Raw genomic sequence first — 15,381 nt, forward strand, 5'->3', positions numbered from 1 at the left:
GTCAGGTATTTGACCAGATTTAATACTTTGTTTCTCTTTTGCCTTGCATACGCTAGAGCTTGTTGTGGGATGTATTAAATCTCTACAAAAATCAAATTCCTCTCTTGGTCATGCTGGTCTGAATAAAGAGGATTTTCTAAAACCGTTTGCTCTTCAACATACAGAAAATCGATTTTTAGTGCTGGTTAGTGGGGTTAATTGTCACAGCAGTTGAATGGGTGACATTGCGTGAGTAGTTTGTCCCAATATATTGGTTGCACAGTTGAGAATCATCCTTGTTTGAACAGTTCTACAGTCCAGATGTGTTTGTGTTTCCTCCAGCTGAGAGCTCATGCAGTGGACCTGAACGGCAACCAGGTAGAAAACCCTATTGACATTGTGATCAATGTGATCGACATGAACGACAACAGACCCGAGTTCACTCATCAGATCTGGAACGGCACTGTTCCAGAGGGTTCCAAGCCAGGTAATATACCACATAAAGCCAAGCACAGCATCACACTGTGATGAGCAACCGATTGGCTGTAGTCTGAGCCTCCGGCTTCACATGCTGCCGCCGTGTTAGCAGATCAAACAGCATTGATGGCATTCCTGGGGTGGCCACTTTGTTAACTTTTCTTCTGCTGCATTAAAGCGTTTGGGGGTATTTTAAGATCATAAGAAGGGACATTGGATTTCTATATTACAAAGCACTATTCACTCAACTTCTAATGTATTTTGATTGTCAATAAAAAATGAAATAAATAAGAGGGATGACATGAAAGAATTTGCATCTTGTCTGTGTCTTTCTATCCCGTAGGAACATTTGTTATGACAGTGACTTCTGTTGACAAAGATGACCCCAAAACAGCTAATGGGATGCTACGCTACAAGATCCTGTCTCAGAATCCAGAGAGTCCGACTTCTAATATGTTCACCATCAACAATAAAACAGGAGGCATCATTACGGTGGCAGCAGGCCTGGACAGAGAGGTGCTGGACACGTCTTCTTTCTTTCCTTCTTTGTGGCCTTTTATTCTTTCTCTTCTCGTTCATCGGTTTAGGGCTTAGCTTTCTTTCCCATGATTTCATACACCTTAATGTTGTTGCCATTACACCTATTTAAGTGAGACTTTCATTAGCAAGACCACACATTATATTAATTTAATTTTGTTTTGCATTCGCTGGCTGTTGTAGATTTACAGTATATCAACGTATGCATTCTTCATGTTTACATAAATGAGCTAAACTTTTTTTTTTTTTTTTTTATGATGACAAAACACAGCTGGGGTATATTATGTTAATATCCAGACTGCTTGAGAACTAATGAGCCAAAGTGAATTTTGTTGATTACCAACTAAATGAGAAGTAGAAATGGACTCGGCTGTTTCACACTTATTTACTCTTACAAGGAGGCAGTGTGCATCACTGAGCAGCTAAATGTTTCCTTTGCTTCATTTTCGCCCTCTCTGTCTTTCTTTCTTTTAAGCAGAAGCTTTACTTGCATTTTGGGCTATTTCTTGTGCTGTAAATGCCACCAATCTTTCATTTAATTGGATCGCATAGCTGTTTGAGAATATAAAACAAATAATATAGAAAGCTGGAGCCAGTTGGTGCAATTCTGGTGAGGGCAATCTGGCTAGGTGGCTGCTCAATCACTTCTGCCCTGGGGCCGCCGTTTTATGTCCACCAGTTGCCACCATGAAAGTAATCAGCCCGACTCTCATTACCCAGCAACTGGTCTGTCACCTGAGTAGCTTTTAATGTGAAGAAAAAAAAACATTTGTTAGCCCTCTCTATGATGTACATAGCAGAGGTGCAAGTTTCATACATGCACTCGCAATCTCTCATCCCCCATAGAGAATAAATGAGATTTATATAAAAAGCCACCATTAGTCAACATAATTAAGAAGCTAGCCAGTTCAGATTTGTTTTCATTTTAGTGAAACGCATTAATACTGATGTGCTAGAAGTTGCCAGCTTATTAGGGCCACTTGTAAAGTCTATCGCAAACAAAAAAAATGGGCCAAAAAAACAAAATCTTACTGGCTGTAGTTTGTGGCAGTATTGAACTGCGTTATATTGAATGAAATAATCGTTTGTCCTCATTGACATACAAACTGACATTTCAGTGAGGAAATCCACGTTCTCCAAATGTGCCCACAGAATTAATTATATTGCTCAAAGATCAAAGAATTGGGTTTTAATCCTGCTATTGCTTCTCTTCACTCTCCTTCCAGAAAGTTCCTCAGTACACACTGATCATCCAGGCCACTGACATGGAGGGCAACCCCATGTACGGCCTCTCCAACACAGCCACTGCTGTCATCAGAATCACTGACGTTAATGACAATCCACCAGAGTTTACTGCTGAGACGGTAAGAAACAAACTCATATCTGAAACATAAACACAGCAATCTTAGTGATATGCACTCAACCCGCCCGTTCTGCTCACTTACCTAGTTCTGCTTGACCAGCACTTTCCAAAGCCATACAAATATACAAGTAGCCACTCATGCATAAAGTGTTATATTCCCCTCCAAATGTTGACACATGAAACTACTGGAATGTCTGCCTGAGTGAAGGAGGCACTTACTGTGCCCGCGAATCACTGAAATTTGTGATGCTACTGTTGTGCTATCAGGGGAGGACAGGGAATGAGATGACCATGATGACATGACAAGTTACTTTAGATGCCTATTTACCCAAGATTGGTCCTGCTGTGCTGTGTGAGGCAGTAGGAGTATTTTCTGCTGCCACAGCAGTATCACTAACAGCTCGCTGTTCTGTATGTTCATCGTTTATTCATGCAGTTTTTCGGCGAGGTGCCTGAAAACCGAGTGAATGTCATTGTGGCTAACCTGACGGTGACTGACAAGGACCAGCCCAACACGCCGGCCTGGAACGCTGTCTACAAAATCACCGGGGGTGACCCCACTGGCAGGTTTTCTGTGCCCACTGATCCTACCACTAACGAGGGCCTGGTAACAGTCGTCAAGGTAAGGCCTTCTCTTCAAACTCCACCCGTGTAATCCCTTGGAGATGCATATGGTTGTTGTACTGAGAGGTTTGGGGGCGGTTGTCTCATCATTAATAACTGGCAGTTAGAATATTTGTTATGTTGCCCCCTGGTAATGATGAGAGCAAGTTAATAATACAACTGTCCAGTTCAGTCGTTGGAAGAATAGAAGCATTTTGCAACTCGCAGGAAAACCAGTACTGATAAAATTGAAGGTCACTGCAGGTGATTTGACACAGACATTACAATTATTATTATTTATTTTTTTACATTTAATTTGTCTGACTGATTAGTATGGTGTAAGTGCTACTAGCAAATTCTTAGTGTGGATTATGACCAAACATGTAATGTGATTGTAATGTGTAATGTGATTCCCATTTGTTTAATTCATCCATCTTGCATTCTGATGTGTGATCCACTCTCCATATACTCTCCCTTACTGTTTTCCAGCCTATTGACTATGAAATCAGTAGGACGTATGTGCTGACCGTGGAAGCGAGAAACGAGGTTCCCCTGGCCAGAGGGATCCACTCTCCTCGCCAGTCCACCGCCACTGTCTCCATCAGAGTGATAGATGTCAACGAGAGTCCCTACTTCGAGCCCAACCCCAAACTCATTAAACTGGAGGAGGGAATGATGCCTGAGTCAACACTGACCACCTTCACTGCACAGGACCCTGATCGCTTCATGCAGCAAAGCATCAGGTAGATTCTTACAGTAAAAAGGAAAAAGGAGGTTAAGTACACACCTTCAAAGAATCAAGTCCACTTAATAGCTTAATTTCCTAGAATGTCTGTTGTCCCTTAAACATCCAGCACAGATGTTTTTAAATCACGTTTTATCACACATTTTGCTGAAATAATTGGCAACAACAGCAGTGAAGATGCTGGTAGGTGTATCACTGACTATACTGTACCCTGTGTAAAACAGGAGTGACATGGCAGGTGAAGATGACTTTCTGCATCATTCCTGCTCAAATAACAATATTCAGTCAGCATCTTATTCATGTTGAACAAGCCCTATTTCTTCCCCTGTTCATCATCAAAAGCCTTGCCTCACAGGTGCTTGGTTGTGGAAGAGTTGACCCATGTGAAATAAGCTAGCTTTGTAATTCCTCAGTTTGCCCTACAAATTAGTCTGAGCTGCTGATAACAACAAGCCAGTTTGGTTTTCCCTGTGAGGCTGTTCTCAAAACTTAGAATAATTATGTAAAATGCATGACATCTGAAATATTTATTTTGTGTAAACAAATAAAAACAAAAGCAAAATTGTAAATTGAGACTAAATTCACCAGCAAGATTTCCTTCTGCAGAAACAAAATTGAACCATTTTAAAGTTTTTCACTACTTTAAAAAAAGCTCGCTGATAACTTAAGTGAATACTTAGGATTATAAATCACTGTGTAAACCTCTTTTTCTTTTCTCAGATACTCCAAACTCTCAGATCCAGCCAACTGGCTAAAGATTGACCCGAACACCGGTCGTATCACAACTATTGCCATTTTGGACCGAGAGTCGCCCTTTGTGAAGAACAGCTTGTACAATGCAACATTCATGGCTTCTGACAACGGTATGTAACCATTCAAGTGGTACTGCACTTGCCAAAAATACCTTGTTGAGCTCCTGTGATGCACCAGCTACATGGTCTAGATGCTTTAGCCAGTGTGTTACACAAGCACTCTATTCCAGGCCATTATTGTTAGAGCATTCAGGAGGAGATAATGCTGCCTTTTCAAAAGAAAGCCGAGCGGATGTCTAATGTTGCCTACCTCTCAAAGGTCAATCTTCCACCTAGCATCACTTTGACTTCCACTGTGATGTTTTTTCACTTGAAGCCAGTCCACAAACGCACCATATCTGTTGAAAAAAAAAAATACAACCTCTCAGTTACAGCCACAAAGACATTCTCCATGCTTGAAGGTCAGCGCTGTACCAGGCACTTGGCATGTCTGGAATGCTGACCACCTTAGTTGAAGGTTAATGTGTTAGCAATCCCAGAACCATCCAGCATGTGGATGTATTCACCTTTTCCCTGCACTGGCGGGATTTACCTCTGTTCAGGTTTACCCTGTTCTGTGGAGCATAGCTTAGGCCAATAGGCTTAAAAACTCTACCAATAAAGAGGTTTCTCAGCATTAATGGGTCAGGATTGGATGACTAGCTCCTTTGAGCGTGGCCTGAATGGTAAAAAAGCCTCTTAGCTGAGTGAATACATAGAGGAGCCTGAGAGGAGCGACAGTGGGCTCTGTTTGTCTGCTTTAGTATTCCCATCCCGTATCCTTCGTCAGGAAGATGCTCTTCACGCACGCACACACACACACACACACACACACACACACACACACACACACACACACACACACACACACACACACACACACACACCAAATAATGTTCTGATATCTCTGTCTTTTGGTTTACCCCCTCACTTGAGGTTAGATTCCCAGATCAGTATGCAGTTTGGATAAGTCTTCTTCCACTAGAGTAAATAACTGTTTAGAGTGTCATATTATAGCTTGATATCCAGAGAATAAACTCCATACTTTACTTTTTCTCTGTCAAATGCATAATGACTGCAAAATGAGAGTTGCCATTTGAATAGTATATATTCCCATCCATATGTACATTTTTAAAGAAATGCCTTATTCCATAAATATGTATGTACTGAGTGTGGGGTCATTTTATGGCCCATGCAGGTGTACCTCCAGCAAGTGGCACAGGTACTCTCCAGATCTACCTGCTGGATATCAACGACAATGCTCCCAAGGTGTTCCCTCAGGAGACAGAGATATGTGAAAAGCCAGAGCCAAATGCTATCAACATCACTGCACTCGATGGAGACCTGAACCCCAATGCTGGGCCGTTTGCCTTTGAGTTAGCCCACCGGCCCTCTGATGTTAGGAGAAACTGGACCATCACAAGAGTCAGCGGTAAGACACAGAATACACTATTATATACTAATCTTCATTTGGTGTTGATTCAGCTATTTGGCCTTCATTTGTATTTGTTACTGGAAAACGAAAGAAGAGAATATGCAATATCCCTTTTCTGCATTTTTCAGTTAGTCTCATTTAATTATTAGAAAGGAAACTGTAGAATATGTAACAATATAGATATAACAATTAGCAGTCTGTTGTTTAGTAATTAAAGCTTGAAACCTTGATCTGTGATCCTTCTGAACAACACTTTGAAAACGTGTAAATAGCAGACTGCAGAGGGGTCAGGTAGAGCGGGGAGAGACAATATAAAATAATAACATCACCATGCAGACATTAATTGTTTATGCTAATTTGAAATAAAAACATGAGTGGTAGGAACTCATTTGTTGTGTGTTTAGCTATTAGATAGTGTGAGTTGAAAAGCAGTGAATATATCTTAATAGGATAATGGCATTTGGATTATTGCAGCTGGGAATTTAGCCTAAGCAGCATTATCAAAAGGTATTCAGTAGATTTATAAGCTCCAAATCTAAATCCCAACCATGTTTTGGATTAGATATGCTGATGCAACTTCCAGGTAGGAATTTATGCTGCATATTTGTGGTAATAGGAGTGTAATCGTACTGTGAACACAGCCTATACAAACGACTATTCGTAGTTTTGATTTAATCCCCTCTGAAAGACTCCTCTGCTAAAGAAACATTATGTTATTTTAATTTTTATACACATTGAGTAACTTAATCTCTTGTCTCACTACTGTGTCTACTAATGTGTTTGCTCTGACAAGGAGCCATCATGGTTCACTCACTCACGCTTTCTGTCTTTTGTCCTCTTCATCTCTCAGGTGACTATGCTCAGGTGAGCCTGAAGATTGGCTTCCTTGAAAGCGGTATCTATGAGCTCCCCATCATAATCACAGACTCAGGCAACCTGCCCATGTCCAACACCTCCTATCTGCGGATTAAAGTGTGCCAGTGCGACATCAATGGAGACTGCACTGACCAGCAACACATCATGGCTGCTGGTCTGGGCACTGGTGCCATCATCTCCATCCTCCTCTGCATCATCATCCTCCTCAGTGAGTGTCTCAGTGCCTCTCTCAAACCACACATCACACAAACACACACAGGGATTATAAAGACAGCTAAACATTATCCGAGATATATCTCTAGATTACTGTAGGATTACCAAAAAAATAGCCTTGATCAGGCCCCGATCCAAGCTCTAAAACATCGGAGCCGATTACATTTGTCTGAAAACACGTTAAGTTATTATGTTTTGTAATATGAGATCCCTCTCTCTGTCTGTCCATCAGTTCTCGTGCTGATGTTTGTTGTGTGGATGAAGCGCCGCGATAAAGAGCGTCAGGCCAAGCAGCTCCTCATCGACCCAGAAGACGATGTGAGAGACAACATTCTCAAGTATGACGAGGAAGGTGGAGGAGAGGAGGATCAGGTAAGAATGACGTGGCAAACACAGTGTGTAGACTCTATAACAATTATGTTGTTATTTAAAAAACTATTTTCTCAATCTGCTTCTTATATTAGTGTTGTTTCCTACTTTACCATAGTTTTTGTTTTAAAGTAAAAACAGTTTTGGTTATTTTAATTAGTTAGTTTTGAGGGAAAAAAACGCAGTCTGTGCTGCTTTGTCTGTGCTGCTTTGTCTGTGCTCTTCTCCTTGGTTTGGACGCATACATCTAAGCAACAATTGGGATTTAGCAACTCATTTTTATATTTCGCGTAAGTAACAGAAGATATTATTTTGTATTGTAAAAAAACACACCTAGCCCTACGTACCATGAAGCTGTGCAGTGTTTTTGAAAGGGCGAGTGTATGGTCTGTGTTAGGGAGAAACATTGAGGTCACATTCACAGTATGCAGCAGAGTAACAGTTTCTGTATAACTGAAGCAGTATAAGGACAAAGGGTACCACCTAGACTCTTTCAATAACAAAGACCTGCTTATTATGCTGCTCCAACTCCAACATACACTTCGCAGTCACAATGAGGAGTAAGACAATTCCTGGAAATAGAACCCTTTTTCTTAAAAAAGGAGCTGTAAATTGAGAAATCGATAAGACAAACACATTTTGATCCAGACGGTTCTGGAAATATTGGAATTAGTTGCTCAACTGGAACTGGTTCCCGTTTCACACAAACACGCACAATAGAAATGCAGTGCCACAGGCATCAATAAAGTCACATCTCTTTATCCCCCTGCACTGATCAGGCACACACAGACACAAACTCAATTGTCCTAATGACCCATTGTTATCAGTAAGGGAAGCATTTTATAAAAAAGGCAATAATATACCAAATTGGTTATTTTCTTGCTGCTGGCTGAAGTGCTCCGGGGGCTTAGGTATAAGGTGGTCTGACCCAGCACAGTGCCAAATTAGCCTCGGAGACTTGCAATTGGTAAGATGATGTCATATGGAGATAAACATCTGCTGTGGCACAATAATGAAGCTCTGTCTAAGGTAACAATATGACTGGAAAGCCATTACACATCAGCTAGTGATTAGGCAGGAGAGAGTGGACCCACTTGTGTATTCACATTCTCATTTTCACATACAAAATGGTCAAACTTGTGGACCACAACATGTTGAAAAGGAAACTGTTGGATGATATAACACCCCTCAAAGGCAAACAAGCGGATGCAGCAATTTATTGAGGGAAAACAAGCTTCCATTTTGAGTGGCGCAGAGGAGGGCAGTGTGCCAGGAGAAAATGGTCTTGTCTGCGGAATCGGGAGAGTCAGTGTTTGGTAAAAAATGGCCCTGACTTTCCCAGCAATGTGGTCTTTATAATGCCCACCTCTGTTCTCCCTATCTCCCGCTGTGGAGGAAATTGAAGTGTCAGACCATTGGGTGCTCTCAGAGTATATGATTTTAGTTGCTGCTGCCAATGCCCTGGCTTGTATTGGTTTGTCAGGCACTCATTTCATCAAAGGCAGACAGCTGATCAGGCCACGTTTCCAGGACATGGAAAGAAATAATGCTGAAATAATAGCAAATCAAGTCGTGCACAGGTTCGCAGGTTAAAAAAAATAAATAAAATGGGAGAAAGGAATGAGTCATCTGCTTCTTCAAATGACCTCAGAATGATTTGATGCACACTTTAGAGGCATGCTTTGAAAAGTGTTATGATTTGTTTTCAGCCCTATGCAGTAAGTGAAACAAAACAAATCAGACCTGTTTATGCAGATGGTATAAGTACCTCATGTTTTTGTCACCAGAGACAAGACAAGTTTAACATGTAAGAGGAACTGTAACATCTCTAATATTATCTCAAGATAATTCTGATTTATCGCAACTTGGAACTTATTTTGCACTTCTGGCCATTATTTAACAGTCCTTCCAGTTTTTTTGTGATTGTTCCTTGATCCTTAATCCTTGATTATGCGGCACGTTTTCTTAAAAAATGCGATGGAATATGTGGGATATTTATGCAATTTTATGCGATGAAATTGCGGGAACTTGCAAAAATTACAGGAACTTGCAAAAACTGCGGTTTCATCATGGCTTCATCGCGGGGTTTGCAGCTTTTCGATGATGTTCACGTCGCGTAATTACGTCACTTCATAACGTTCCCATGGCAACAGGGGAAAATGGCTGCTCTTGTGTGAAGTAAACGCAACATTTTTCAACTTTCTGCTAAGATATATGTGATTTTTTTGCAACGAAAATGTGGGGATTATGAAATCATGCAAGCCCCGCATATTTTGCGCGGAAATCAACAATTTATGCGGCGAAAGTGCGGCGTATTTGAAAAAATGCGGCCCCCGCATAAATATGCAGACTTTGGCTGATTATGCATTGAATTATGCGATCGCATAATCACGTTTTTCTGGAGGGACTGATTTAAATTATGATTACATTATAGAAAAGGAAGAAATGGATATGAAATGGGGTCAGGGCGACATTGCCACAACTAACGCAACAGGGTGAGAAACATTAATGGTCATATGTAAGGGAATAGTTAGGCAATTTGAGAAATACACTTGTTTGCCTTCTTGCTGAGAATTAGATGAGAATATAGATACAATTCTCATGTCTATACAGTAAATATGAAGCTTAACTTAGCATAAAGTCTAGAAAAAGGGGGAAACAGCTTGCCTTGCTTTGTCCAAAAGTTACAAAATCTGTCTACGAGCACATCTGTTTCCAGTTTTTGTGCTAAGCTGATCTGCTGTTGGCTCCAGCCTTATATTGAAAGGACAGCAGTAGAAAACTTCTCATGTAACTCTCTGCAAGAAAGCAAATTTCCCAAAATGTCAAGCAATGTTGTCAACAAGCCAGCAATGTAGCCACATTATCTATACCACTTTATGGAGGTAATGCCAAAAGTGAGCATACCCGAAATGTAGGAAACAATCCATCATTGCACAGGAAACCTGCGTGTGCTCACAACTACGCTACGTATGAAAGGTCAGACTCGTACCTGAAAGTCCCTCTACAAACTGCGATGGATCCTGTGTGATCATCTGACAGCTTTTGTTTCTTGCCCCATTGGAATTATTTTTAGTGATGTTGCTGCTTGAGTAAATGTGTGTACACTCTTATTATTACCAGTAGGAATGATGGCTCAGCTTTGTCTCACGACAGATTAAAGGACAAATTCGGCGCAAAATGAACTTAGGGGTTAATAACACGTGTACTGAGTCGACCGTTCTCTGGGATATGTTTTCATGCTAATTGAATGTGACCAGTTTTAGCGCAAACCGCTAATTAGCTTATAACGCTAGTCGTCAGGGCACGGGTAAAGTAAAAAGAATAAATAGTGGTATTTCTATACCACTCAAAAGGCTCAAAATAGCACCACACTTCCACGGTAGCATAATGAGGGTCCCTACATGCAAACCGAAGCATTGAGAACTTTGGAAGTGTACAGTTTATTAAAAAGATAGTTTATAAAGACTGTTCCGTTCACGTATACAAGCGGGCGCCATCTTGGGAAAACAGTCACGACCAGTCGAACGACGAACGCCGTGCTTGAGCTATGTTACTGGTTACTGGTTGTACGGTGTTCGTCGTTCGACTGGCCGTGACTGTTTTCCCAAGATGGCGCCCGCATGTATACGTGAACGGAACAGTCTTTATAAACTCTTTTTAATAAACTGCCTGTATCTGCTTCTTTTTACTTTACCCTTGCCCCGACGACTAAAACGCTAAAACTGGTCACATTCGATTAGCATGAAAGCAAATCCCAGAGAACAGTCGACTCCGTACACGCGTTATTAACCCCTAGGTTCATTTTGCGCCGTATTTGTCCTTTAAGTGTGTAAGGTTTAGCCTTGTTCAGTCTCCCATGTTTGAATGTGGGTCATGAGGGCCAAGGGGCAGCCATTTCTTCAGGCCAATGTCATGTGAGGAGTCAATTCCCCGAAGGGGGCAGGTTTGTCATTAGACCTTCCTGCTGACTTCAGCCATTATACGTCTCTGTTGCAATTCCTGTCATTGCCTCCTGACCCCTCCGGTGTGCCACTTTAGAGAAGGCCAAACAGGAGTCTGACTGAAAATGGACCAAAGATGATGGATGGTGATATTGCGCGATGTGTGATGACCATTGTTCTCCTCCAGCTAGCCTCAGGGTTTATTGTCATTCCCCATGAAATCAAATTACACATGGACAATCAATGTGTTTGTTTTAGATTTGAGATGATACATATTAGTGTGGAAATGAGTAGGTCTTTGTCAAGTGCCCACATGCTTTGCTGTGTTTGTATATCTGGGTTGTTTGTGCATCATCACAGGGTTTATATTTATTTTCATGTTTATTTTTACATTGGAGCGTCTGCCGCCTTTTTTTTTCTTCTTCTTCCTGGGAGTGTGCAAGTGTCTTTGTGTAAGTACATGTGCAACTGAGCAAAGGCAATTTTGAAGGGGGATATTAGAGATGGATGGATTACCGAAAATCTTCTAAAGAGGGACAATCCATCATGCACGCTTATTAGGCACACACCCTGATTCTCAAATGGCATTTTTTCTATCATATCTGCTGTCACCGTGATATCATCCAGTCATTCAGCTCAGCTCTGCTCTTCACCGCAGCCTCTCTCTCTCTCCTGACTCCTTTTCTCTTTCTCCTCCTTCTCCTCCGCCTGCCCATGACTTTGCACAAACTGCAAGCCATTCAGGTTGCCTTGGTAATGTTAATAGGATTAGCAATGGCTTATGCATATCCGCCATCCCGTGTCTAGGCATTGATTAGAGCAAAACAGTCGCCTGCACATCCTTCCTGCAGCACACCGCTCAAGTACAAACACTCTTGCAGCATATGATGTGGTCCTCAGCGTGGACCCCCTCCGTGCTGGCTCTTTTAATGTGTCGGATTGTCCCTGGGCTTGTGCTTCACAGACAAGAAGATTTAAAGTTTCCCTTGTGTACTCTCAACTCTTCCCGCTGCATTCTAACTTTAAAATCTTTCCCGTCGCTCAGTTGAACTTCTTCTCCTCTGTGCAGCTCAATAGGTGTTTACTGATACCGTTAGATAATCACGCAGCGTTTGGGGTCTTGTCACGCCGCTTAGCTAACCCCCATCTGTCTATGTGTTCCCCAGGATTACGACCTTAGTCAGCTCCAGCAGCCGGACACGATAGAGCCTGATGCCATCAAGCCGGTGGGAATCCGTCGTCTAGACGAGAGACCCCTCCACCCTGAGCCTCAGTACCCCATGAGGTCAGCAGCACCCCACCCTGGAGACATCGGAGACTTCATCAATGAGGTAAAAGCACCATCCAGCATACAGAGTTATTGAAAACTCAGATTGTTTTGTTGTATGTGAAATCAAATCCCAGGAAAATAGCTGAAGTGAAAGGATTAGTGGTGATGCAAAGCTTGAATTTCATTTTCAAGCTGAATGACTTTCTTATAATAAACTTGTGTCTAATAAACAAATTTGGTTTATATGACTCCGTATCAAGCAGCTGTGCACTGCCTTGTAGTGGGAGAAAAACAAAATTGACTTAAAATTGAATCAATTATTATATGAATTGTTTTCATCTTTTCCCTTTAGAAAGTAGAAACTTTTCTCATCACACATATCCACTCAGACACACATAAAGCCCAAAAAGTACATGATGCTAACTCACTTAGATATAATTGTTTTTCTCCTCACTTTCCACCAACGTAGAGTTATAGATATGTCAGCATAGAAATAGGAGATGAGAGAAGCAATACATTGGCTTTCTATCAGAGTGCGCTGTTCAGAGCACCCTCGTTTGCCTGAGGCCATCGTTGACTCCAGCATGAAGGGAGAATGTAAAATGAAAAGAGCAGTCATGTATTTTTCACCAGCTCCAACACGCACGAGTTTCACAGCATTACAAATGGAGTTCTCTCTTAGTTTTTGGATGGCGCCCATGTTTTTAGATTAGAACTTGCTCTTTCAGCTCTGCTCCCCGAACATCTATCTCTCAGATCCCTTTACCCGGGCACCACTCATTTTCACTCTCGGCGTGTGTCACGAATACACATAATACATTTGTCGTAACGGCCGGTATTGAGTTGAAATTTAATATTTTGCACTGCTCAATAAGTTACAGTTTGACAATGCACACCAGCCTTGATCAGACTTTTTTCTTTTTATCAGACCTTTGAGACATTACAAGTCTGAGCATCCTGACCCAGAAAACGCTCACTGCAACCAGGCAACGTTGATCTGTTTTTAGTCCCAGATTTGACTGTCGCTAAAGCTCAGTCATGGTAGCTCCAGCGCTCACATGGAGCTGGAATCTGACCTAACTGATAAGGGCTAGTCGCCAGAGGAGCAGGGAGACCGAGAGGGGAGGGAGGTCTGATCTCCATCCTGCAATGTGCACACGCCCCAGGAGCTTGTGGCTCTTAATTAAATTCGAGGGACAAAAAAAATTAGGCAGAGGTTTAGCATAAGGACTTTAACCTCAAAGTCGGACAAACAAAGGTCTATCAGTCTGCTCGTGGTCTGTTCCCACAAAGGAGGGGCGGACATTAGACACATCAGCACCAACTTGACATGACCTCTGTTGGCCACAGGTGGTCAAAGTGCCATAGAGGGAGACAAAGCTGAAGTGATTGCGTTTATTGTTTTTTTGCATAGTGCCGCGTTTCAGCCCAGGCTATTAATAGAAATACCAGTGGGTTTTAAAGTGCCCATATTATGAAAAAATCACTTTTTCTGGGATTTGGGGTGTTCTTTTGTGTCTCTGGTGCATCCACACACATACAAACTTTGAAAAAAATCCACCCATGCTGTTTAGAGTGAGATACGGTTTCTGAATGTGTCCTGCCTTCAGTCACTGGGTGAGCTGTTCAAAATCGGCACGGCTTGTGACGTCACAAGCCGAAACGAGCAGGCTAACCGCAACCATTAGCTCGTAGCGTTAGCATGCTAATGCTAGCATGCTAACGCTAGCATGCTACCTCGTTCTCAGTAGCAAAGCACTGCTACAACACACACAAGTTCACCATAATCTACAAAAGAACTACTTACATGTGCGCCCTCATTTAGAAGTCTCCCAGCTAATCCTGCCTTGTAACTGACCAAAGTTGGAGAAACAGCCTTTCTTTTACTGTCTATGGAGCTAGCTAGCTGACATGATCTACATCTGAGCTACTGGGCATGTGCAGTGCAATCAAAGATAGTACAGAAGAAGAAGAAGAAAAGAGGTCTGACTCTGTAGCTAAAACAGAGACCAGCTGAAAAGAGGATCTGCAGCAGTGAGAGAGAGCACTGCAGTACAACAAAAATATGGTGTTTTTTGAAAATTAAACCATGTAAACCTATTCTGGTACAACCTTAAAATACAATTATGAACCTGAAAATGAGCATAATATGGCTTATCATCTGTAGGACAGAGCGACTCTGGAAATTGAGGACAGTTCATCATTTCGCTGAGAATTCTGATTGTCTCCACACAGTGGATGACTCTGTTATTACAAAATTAGGCTGAGTTCTGTGATTGACTAACCTTATGAAACTGCCAGTGGGTTTTTGGATGTAGATGGAGAGGGCTATAACCAGCAGAGCGATTATGGTTGTAATTGTAATGTAACGATCCATCTGTCATATTTCCCACCAAATTATCAGCACCACAGCCCTGAGCAAATACTTAACAAAAGCTAACAAGTGGAAAATAATCGCTAAGTGCCTAGGCACCTTAATTCAATCCATCTTTTTATTTGAGAGCATTTCAGCGCTATAATGGAAGCAGAGAGGAAACTATACATCTTTGAGTTCCGAAAGAGCTGATGTCTTGTTTTTTTCTGTGTTATGCTGCTCCACTTCTGTTAATTCATTTATTATTTGTTGGGTTACCTCACTTGTGACGATGAGAGGGAGAAACCAGGCTCAGATCCAAAGTCGTTCATAGCCAAAACACATCTCAACTCCTAGATTAGCAATCCATCAAGTCTCCTGAGTCCCGTTAGGGAATGGGGCTGGAAATCAATAACAATCCATAAG

General features: G+C 41.8%; 1 protein-coding gene across 1 annotated transcript in view; it reads left to right on the forward strand.

Annotated features, from left to right (window-relative positions):
- cdh2 (cadherin 2, type 1, N-cadherin (neuronal)) overlaps nt 1-15,381 on the forward strand; it is a 62,083-nt gene that overhangs the window by 44,566 nt on the left and 2,136 nt on the right. The window contains exons 6-15 of the mRNA XM_031294197.2: nt 322-466; nt 800-972; nt 2,220-2,357; nt 2,793-2,978; nt 3,449-3,702; nt 4,425-4,567; nt 5,694-5,927; nt 6,781-7,014; nt 7,252-7,391; nt 12,499-12,663. Of these exons, the coding sequence (XP_031150057.1) occupies nt 322-466; nt 800-972; nt 2,220-2,357; nt 2,793-2,978; nt 3,449-3,702; nt 4,425-4,567; nt 5,694-5,927; nt 6,781-7,014; nt 7,252-7,391; nt 12,499-12,663 (1,812 nt within the window). The remainder of the gene's footprint in view (nt 1-321; nt 467-799; nt 973-2,219; nt 2,358-2,792; nt 2,979-3,448; nt 3,703-4,424; nt 4,568-5,693; nt 5,928-6,780; nt 7,015-7,251; nt 7,392-12,498; nt 12,664-15,381) is intronic.

This window comes from Sander lucioperca, chromosome 9 (assembly GCF_008315115.2).
Source record: "Sander lucioperca isolate FBNREF2018 chromosome 9, SLUC_FBN_1.2, whole genome shotgun sequence".
Taxonomy (NCBI): domain Eukaryota; kingdom Metazoa; phylum Chordata; class Actinopteri; order Perciformes; family Percidae; genus Sander; species Sander lucioperca.